We start from the raw sequence: 7,977 nt of genomic DNA on the forward strand, positions 1-7,977 counted from the left end.
GTCAAGTACTTCTAAGCCTCTAATACCCAAACCCCCAAACCACCACCAACACATCATCAACATGCGTTTCACCATCGCCTCCGTTGCCATCATGGCTGGTGCCGTCGCCGCTGTTCCTCAGTACAGCGTCCAGCCCATCTCTCAGATCTCCGACGGTCAGATTCAGGCTCCTCCTGCCACCAGCGCTGTTGGCTCCGCTGTCCCTCTCCCATCGCCATCTGACGTCTCCGTCCCCGCTGGTGTCACCTCTGCCCTCTCCTCCGCTGCTGACATGACCTCCACTCGTAAGTTATCCTGTCACCCTAATACAACATTACGAAGCTAACAACTTCACAGTCGCCGTCACTGAGACTGCTTCCGTCACCTCGGTTGTAGTTGTCCCCACTGCTACTCCCGTTGGTCCCAGCGGCTCCATGGTCACCCCCATCGTCGGTGGTAACTCCACTGCCTCTGCCACTGGCTCCGCTGCTGTCTCCTCCACCGCCTCATCTGAGGAGTCCGCTACCTCTGGTGTCGCTGGCAGCTCCACTGAGAGCGCCTCTGCTCCTGAGTCCACTGGTGCCGCCGCCGGCAACATGGTCTCCTTCGGTGGACTTGTCTTCGCCATCGGTGCCGCTGTATTCGCATAAGCGTCTCTACTTCACCACCAGAGCATTGGCTCTTTTTCCCTTCTTCACGATATACCAACAATCCGGTCACGATTGGGTTGCATGTTTGTTTAAAAGCAACACGGAGTAACACAGCATTAATGGTGGGGTCTTTAATTTTCAAACTTGGAAAGGCGCGAATTGGACGGGGTATGAATGAGGCATCGGATTCATGTATCCTGCCAATGCGATAATGTTCCATGGGGATGCACACACATGGTTAGGCATGTATAGATAGTTAATTACAATGAGATATTGGCCGCCGACAGGTGCCCTGATACCCATCTTTCCATTGTCTGTCTCGTGAAACATTTCCACTTTCCTACATCTTTCTGATAAGCGGCAGGCAGGAGATGCCTAATCCCTGGCAGCTGACATGTGAAAGTTCGAAACCATGCGGTCGAATGCGAAGTCTCTGGTACCTGGAACTGACAACGCCAATGCATGCAAGATAATCGCCGACCTGCCTTTCGTCTTGCAGCACTCTTCCCATCTCTCATACTGACTACGTCATGCATCTGCAAGACGACTCCTCTATTCCATTACGCGGTTTTACCACCCATTCCCCATCTTCTTACCCTCCCACAACGACGTACGTCTCTTATCGTACGCGCAACACGAGAAAGACAGCGGGCGGCCCCGAACCAACGAGCTTGTGACATTGCATTAGCTTGTCAACACTAAGAAAAACGCTACTCGAGCAAGCCACAAGCTTCGAAGCTAGAAAACCTTGTTTCAACACTTGGCGGATATTAAGCTAACCAGTCAACCACGGTGTGCGTCTCAACCATTTTTCATCGTTTTTGAACACAGCTAGAGCAAAGTAGAGGGAAATGTGCACGTGCTATGCGTGAACAACAAATGCTCATGCTGGGTTCTAGATTTCTGTCGTCACTATCGACAGTATGGTACAATTAGGATACTTTTTTGTAAGCATGTGAAGATACCCCATGAGTTCATGTTTAGATGACCGTGGGGAACCTTTGTATACATCAGTGGCCTAACATGGCAAAGGGAACCTGGGAAGCTGGCCAAGTAATACATATCTTCGGGTATCATTCTCCAACTACATATGCATCAACTATCTTGATTCGACAACCTGCGTGAGCAACTGTCCAAACGTATTTAGTCCTTCTTCTGCGGTAAAGATGCGCTTGGGTATCTCAAACTCGACTTCTGGCTCTTTCTTGAGGTCACGGTCTAGTTCGACATCAAGCAGCGCCGTGTATGAGTGGTCCAAGAAGTCTTCCAGGTTATACGCCCGCTTGGTAAACTGTTCTGAAATGATCTTTGCCAGTGTCGCTACGTTAGGGTGGTAGTGCGATTGCAGTGCCTCTAGCTCCCAGACACTGCTTTCAATGGCATTTGTGAGGAGAGGGTCTTGCTCTTCCATGTCAAAGGGATCGTCTATGCCCTCCTCTTCCAGCTCCTCCTGCAGAGCTGGGTCCCGGATCTCGCGGTGCATCATAAATGTGCAGGCTGGATGTTTCTTGAACATGTTGTAGGCCCAGGGTACCACGACGACCACACCGGCTGGTGGTCCATGGAGTGCTAGTCGCGAGAGACGCTTGATGAAGCTGGCAACGAGGTTTGCGGGCAGATGGGAGGAGGACATGAAAGTGTCTAACAGGCGGAAGAAACGCGATCGGTGTTTTGAGTGCATGAGGCCATCGTCCAACAGGGAGTACAGCTTGAGGTAGAAGGATGGGTAGTCGAGGTTCTTCTCTGAGATGAGGTAGTAGATTCCAGACAAAGCCAGTAGAGAGGTTGCGCCGCCCACGTTGTAGGAGTCTGTCAAGAAGTCTGACAGAATCTCAGGTTGCTGAAACCAGGGTGCAATTTGGTGAGAGAAATTGTGCAGGATAGTCTTCCGTTGCTCCTTAGAGAGACCTGTTCGCATGGTCGCTAACCATGCTGCTTGCGCCTTCTCCTTGTATGCCTGAAGAGACGGTATCGGACTCTTCCCTTGCACCTGCACGTAGAAGCTTTGGATGTCGGTCTTGGACTTGGGAACTTCGGTAAGTGTGTACAGAAGAGACAAGCTATTGGCAGCTACGAGTTGGCGCGTTGTGATGTCGAGATCGCTGTCGAGTACATCCCTGAATGCGTTAGGATAACGTCTAGCCTTTGGTGGGTATGCACTTACTTGATGGTCTGGAATGTCTGGTATCGGATATCGTCAAACTGCTTGAGGTGCTTCTCGGCAAACTCGTCGCGATTCAGATCGTCGAGGGGAAGGCACAGCAATACCCGGATGAGTCTCGGCAGTGGTCCATTCTTGATCTTGTAATCCTTGGAAGACTTTGCTTCCTCTTTGACTAATCGCATAACCAGTGTCAAGGCCACAGACTGCTTCGGGGGGTGTTCGCTGCGGAGGAAGTCGTCTAACAGGACATCGCAGAGCTCTCGGTAGCGCTCCTTCAGCCACGATACAATGACACCCTCAGCCTCGCTCATGCCCTTGCTCTTGATCATGTCGCCTGTTACGAGTAGTCGTGAGAAGACTCGGCAGAGGGCGACGGCGGCGAGTATTGGTCCTTCATTTTCGGCGTCTGCTTGTCTCGCCCGCCCCAGAAGAGTGGCAATGTTGTTGTAGTGTTTCCGCGATTCGAGAATCTGTTTTTCGAGCTGTACGATTTCGGATTGGAGATCCTCGCCGTCGTCGCTGGGTGATTTGCGCCTGCTTTTTGATTTGGATTCGCTGCGCTCGGGCTTGCTGGGATCCCTCTTCCTCTTGACACCAGACATGTTGGCGGCCTTTGTGCCCGACATAGTTTTTTCTTCTTCTCAGACGTGTCCCTGGGTGTGGTGTTGGAATGCTCACGAGCGCAAAAAGTTGGCCATGTCGAAAAGTGAAGGGCCGGGCGAAGTTCGGCTAGCGCATCGGCGTCGGCGCTTGGCTCTTTGAGTGGACGCAGCATCACGAAAAGCTAGCTTTCGACGACGACAAAGCACCCCAACTCCCCACTCTCATCAGACAGCCATGGCCTCTCGTCTTGCAAGGAGCGCGGTCGGTGAGTAGCAGCACCCCGATGAATATGCCGTGCCATTGACCCCCGTGCTCACCCACAATAGGCGCCGCCCGTCTCCGCCCATCGCTCCCTCTCCGCGCCCTGCCCTCCATCGCCGTCCAGGCCCGCTATCAGTCCAACCTGCCCCAGGAGGACCCCAAGAAGAAGGCCCAGTCCGTCCTCGACGCGATACCCGTCCCCGGCAACAGCCCCCTCACCAAGGCCGCCGTCCTCTCCGCGGGAGCCGGTCTCAGTGTCGCCGCTATCAGCAACGAGCTCTACGTCGTCAACGAGGAGTCCATTGTCGCCCTCTCGCTCCTTACCATCTTCTGGGCCGTTGCCAAGTACGCTGGACCTGCTTGGGGAGACTATGCGCAACAGCAGGTCGACAAGATCTCGGGTATCTTGAACGCTGCCCGCCAGGACCACACCACCGCTGTCAAGCAGCGCATCGAGAGCGTCCAGGACCTCGGTGGTGTCATTGACATCACCAAGACCCTGTTCGAGGTTTCCAAGGTGCGATACTGCGATTGGGGACATGCAGGGACAGGAGACTGATGAAATTACAGGAGACCGCCCAGCTTGAGGCTCAGGCTTTCGAGCTCGAGCAGAAGACTGCCATCGCCGCCGAGGCCAAGTCTGTCCTCGACTCGTGGGTCCGCTACGAGGGCCAGGTCAAGCAGAGGCAGCAGAAGGAGCTTGCCGAGTCCATCATCGCCAAGATTGAGAAGGAGCTCGACAACCCCAAGACCCTCAAGCAAATCCTTGACCAGAGCGTCACTGACATTGAGAGTATGTTGAGCCGTACTTGCAACACATGACACGGGCTAACAGACATTAGGGATCGTTTCCCAGAAGGCATAAGCGTCCTATAGCATCCACCAGTCAAGCCATTCAATGTTATATAAATCTGTGCAATAGTCAAGCTCGTCCAATATAGAGAGAGTACCCCAGGCTTGGGAAAAGGCCGAAATTGATCTTGTTCTGTCTCCTGAAATCTTGTGTTTCGCCAAGCGAAAGATGGTAGGGATTTAGCAAAATATCGTTTGAACCTGTGTACTACATGTCCCAAGGCGGGTTGAAGTAGCCTCCCCACTTGACTAAATGTATCCCTCACTTACCTCTAGTACCCTCGCACCCCATACAAGGGGAGAACCGAACAGGTATAGAGATAACAACCCTTACCTTGCGGCTTACAATAGCTTCTAATAAGAAAACTTATAAAGATAAGTATTATCGTAGACTTCTAGAATCTTAATCTATATCTATATAGCTCTTAATATGCTTTATTGTAGTAGGAAGGAGTATCCTGCTCCAAAGAGATGTTAAGTTTCTCTTTTTGATGTAGTGCTCGTAGATGCCTAAGAGTGCTAGTCCTACTGAAGCCTACAGTGAGGGCTCCGAATATCAATGTCGAAACACTCATGCCTATGCTCGCTTTACCCGTTGAATAAATAGTCTCAAGTGTAGACAAGGAAGCTTAACCAGCTCCCAGCGTCAACCACTGTCCTGTCCGGAGGGGTAACCTCATGAATCGACAAATATTATGGTCGCTAACTCATCCTTTCACTACAGGGTACGATCTCTAGAAAATGGAATGGTCTTGGTCGAAGAGATTTCCATCCATCGTCGCAGTCATCGCTGACAGCAAAGTTCACAAGGACAACTGCAACTGCAACCGCAGCCGAGCTGGTTAGCATTACTGCGAGCAAGTCCCGGAGATCTACTTGCCGTCCTTCTCCAGGGGAGGTGAAAGTATAAATACATATGAAGTGGTCGGGCCGCGTTGCACGTCTTGTTGCTAGGTGAAAACGGTAATAGAGTACTGCCAAGTCTTGGATAGCTCAGAGTAGGGAGCCCGTAGGTACCTTTATGTAACTCTGTAGCCCTACCGCTCCATGTATAATGGACTTCCGTCATGTTCCAGATCTTCAACTTTAGTCTGATCATCAAACATGCTCTCCATGTACCACACGCTCCTGGGATGCCCAATCACAGCCAGACGATATTTCCGCATAGTGAGTTGTCTCACAGCAGGTGGCAGTGTATGCGAACAAATGCTAGATTGAGGGGTATGTAACACCATGACTCGCATGCTCCAACAGCAACAAGAACAAGACCAATACCATACAGTAACGTGCACATACCAGATACATTCCCCAAAACATACAAGAGAAAAACTGTGACACGCAAGAGAAATGCGACCGCCGTATACTGATGTCTGCAAGACATAAGAAGACCTGTGTGAAGATGTCGAATCGTATCGAACATGACCCTTTTGGAAAGCTCCAGATAATGCATACTTGCGCTACTATGCTGAACGGAACAAATGATTGTCGTTTCGAAAGATGTAAAAGTGGTTTTTTGGCGGGGTTGGATATACGAGAAAAAGGGTGGTCGTCGTGAGAAAGGTCGTGACAAGAGAGAGGGTATCGATGAAAAGAAGTGGTTGAGTGCAGCGGAAGACGGCTATGGCCACCAGTTCATCCTCTTATAGCTCTCAATGACCTCTTCGACCTTTTCTCTTGTGATCTTTTCTACGTTGTATCTGTCCTCGTGTTAGCATCTTGTCATCTCCAATATATACTCAGAATGACTCACTTGAATCCCGTCTCCCTCTCAAACAAACTTCCATCCATACTTAAATCTGCGTCTTTCAGAAGTTCCTTCTCCATGTATGGTGTCAGGGGTGTCGATGAGCTGATGCCGGCTTGCTGCTGTAGTTCCGCCCATGGGTCTAGTGTCTCGTCGTTTACTTCGTCCACGACGTGGTCGAGGTTCAGCCGTGCAAAAGCTGATATGAGTGTGCCGTGGAAGCCAGTTTCAATGTTGAAGATCTCGCCCATGAGCTGGGCTGTTTGCTTTTGTGCTAAGGACAACGTTAGTACTGCGGTAAGTTCAAGGATGAAGAGTGGTAATCCGTACAATGATTTGCATGATCCACGATGTTGAAAGTGGGTGCTGGCCTGCGTCCTGGGGAACTCTTGGTATACCACTCTACACCATGCCATAGTGCCCTAGTGGAGTCCTCGACATGCACCAGATTTGTTCTCAAGTCTTCCTTCCACAGGAAACGCATCTCTTTTCCCTTGCTCTGGTATACCCGCGCCATGCAAAGCGCTGTGCTCAGGAATTTGCTTGTATACGGGCCATAGACGTGTGCCATCCTCATAACCATCAAGTTCAGTCCGTCGATCTTGGCGAGGTCTTCCTCAGCCTTAAGCTTCCACTTTGCCAGATTTGACCACGGTTTCGGCTTGTCTGACTCTTTGCTCGGTGTGCTGTCGGACTTGTAGACCATGCCAGTGCTGATTTCGACGAAGCACTTGACTTTGCGTTTGGCGGCTTCGCGGCCGATGGCCATGGATAGGCCGTAGGAGCGGAGTTCGTAGACCTTTTCGTCTTGGGCAAAGCGTGTCTCGCCGCCGCAGTTGAAGACGTAGTCGAACTCAGCGCCGCCTTCACGGTCGAATATTCGTGGTAGGGATTCTGTGGGGTTCGAGTTAGCCTCGAACGTCTGGTTGTAGACATCCCTTGCACCCAGAGATGTGGTCAGGGGTACGCACTTTCCTGCGCCGCATCCGCCTGTATAAATCGCTCTCTCGAGCACGCTTCCTTGAATTCGGGTGCGAGCCATGCTAGTTCTGGGAGGTGCTTGTCGACGATGCGTATCTGCGATGCTAGGTTGTTGTCGTGGATGTACTTGGTGAGGTGTCGTCCGGTGTAGCCTAATCGACATGGTCAGCCCTCCTGTCATACCTGGGTGGTGCTCAGAGCAAGCCTTACCCAACCCTCCTATTATCAGCACCGAGGGCTTGGTCGCCTGTTCTGAAGCCATGCTTGGAGTCGCGTGTGTTCCTGATCTACGCTTGCTATGCGCGCAAGAACAAGTCGCTAGGAGATTTCGGATGGCGCAGTGGGCGGATGGTGTCTTGTAATGTCAAAGTCGGGGGTGGAGATTTGAGCGTTGCGGGTCGCGCTCAGACCTCGTTGCGATAAATCCAACAGCAAAGGACAATATCACGGCTGCTATAGGCGAAGCACTACTCTGCGATCGTCCGTCGTGCTCACGTTATGTTGGAAAGGAGATAACACGCGGCCCTCGCGATCGTGGGTGCTGGGCTGGAATAAGAGGGACTAAACCGCGAAGAGGGATGCTCAAAGTAGGATACCGCGGCACAACAACGATGTCATAAGCTAGCTGACCGGGATGTTGATCACCCGGGGATGTTGATCACTCACAAATCTCAGCACTCCCACACAAAACACGTGTTTATTTTCTTAACGTAGCTATAATTGCCACTCCGTACACATAGACT

General features: G+C 51.5%; 4 protein-coding genes across 4 annotated transcripts; 2 read left to right on the forward strand and 2 right to left on the reverse strand.

Moving 5' to 3' along the window:
• Positions 1-61: 61 nt before the first annotated feature.
• J4E82_006709 (uncharacterized protein) lies at positions 62-629 on the forward strand (the record flags this gene model as incomplete). Its single annotated transcript, XM_051732964.1, has 2 exons — positions 62-284; positions 337-629. The coding sequence occupies 2 exons, from the start codon at positions 62-64 to the stop codon at positions 627-629; spliced, it is 516 nt and encodes a 171-aa protein (XP_051587357.1).
• A 1,099-nt stretch (positions 630-1,728) lies between these two features.
• J4E82_006710 (uncharacterized protein) lies at positions 1,729-3,419 on the reverse strand (the record flags this gene model as incomplete). Its single annotated transcript, XM_051732965.1, has 2 exons — positions 1,729-2,746; positions 2,794-3,419. 2 exons carry the CDS (start codon positions 3,417-3,419, stop codon positions 1,729-1,731), a joined length of 1,644 nt encoding a protein of 547 aa, XP_051587358.1.
• A 211-nt stretch (positions 3,420-3,630) lies between these two features.
• On the forward strand, positions 3,631-4,522 carry ATP3 (atp3 gamma subunit of the F1 sector of mitochondrial F1F0 ATP synthase; the record flags this gene model as incomplete). Its single annotated transcript, XM_051732966.1, has 4 exons — positions 3,631-3,661; positions 3,723-4,174; positions 4,228-4,450; positions 4,500-4,522. The coding sequence occupies 4 exons, from the start codon at positions 3,631-3,633 to the stop codon at positions 4,520-4,522; spliced, it is 729 nt and encodes a 242-aa protein (XP_051587359.1).
• A 1,605-nt stretch (positions 4,523-6,127) lies between these two features.
• On the reverse strand, positions 6,128-7,386 carry J4E82_006712 (uncharacterized protein; the record flags this gene model as incomplete). Its single annotated transcript, XM_051732967.1, has 4 exons — positions 6,128-6,206; positions 6,260-6,527; positions 6,584-7,147; positions 7,225-7,386. Coding segments are annotated over 4 exons (1,073 nt in total), but the record flags the coding sequence as incomplete, so codon positions are not given.
• Positions 7,387-7,977: the final 591 nt, after the last annotated feature.

The sequence above is a fragment of the Alternaria postmessia genome (assembly GCF_024291825.1).
Source record: "Alternaria postmessia strain BMP 2775 chromosome Unknown scaffold_40, whole genome shotgun sequence".
In the NCBI taxonomy this organism is placed as follows: Eukaryota; Fungi; Ascomycota; class Dothideomycetes; order Pleosporales; family Pleosporaceae; genus Alternaria; species Alternaria postmessia.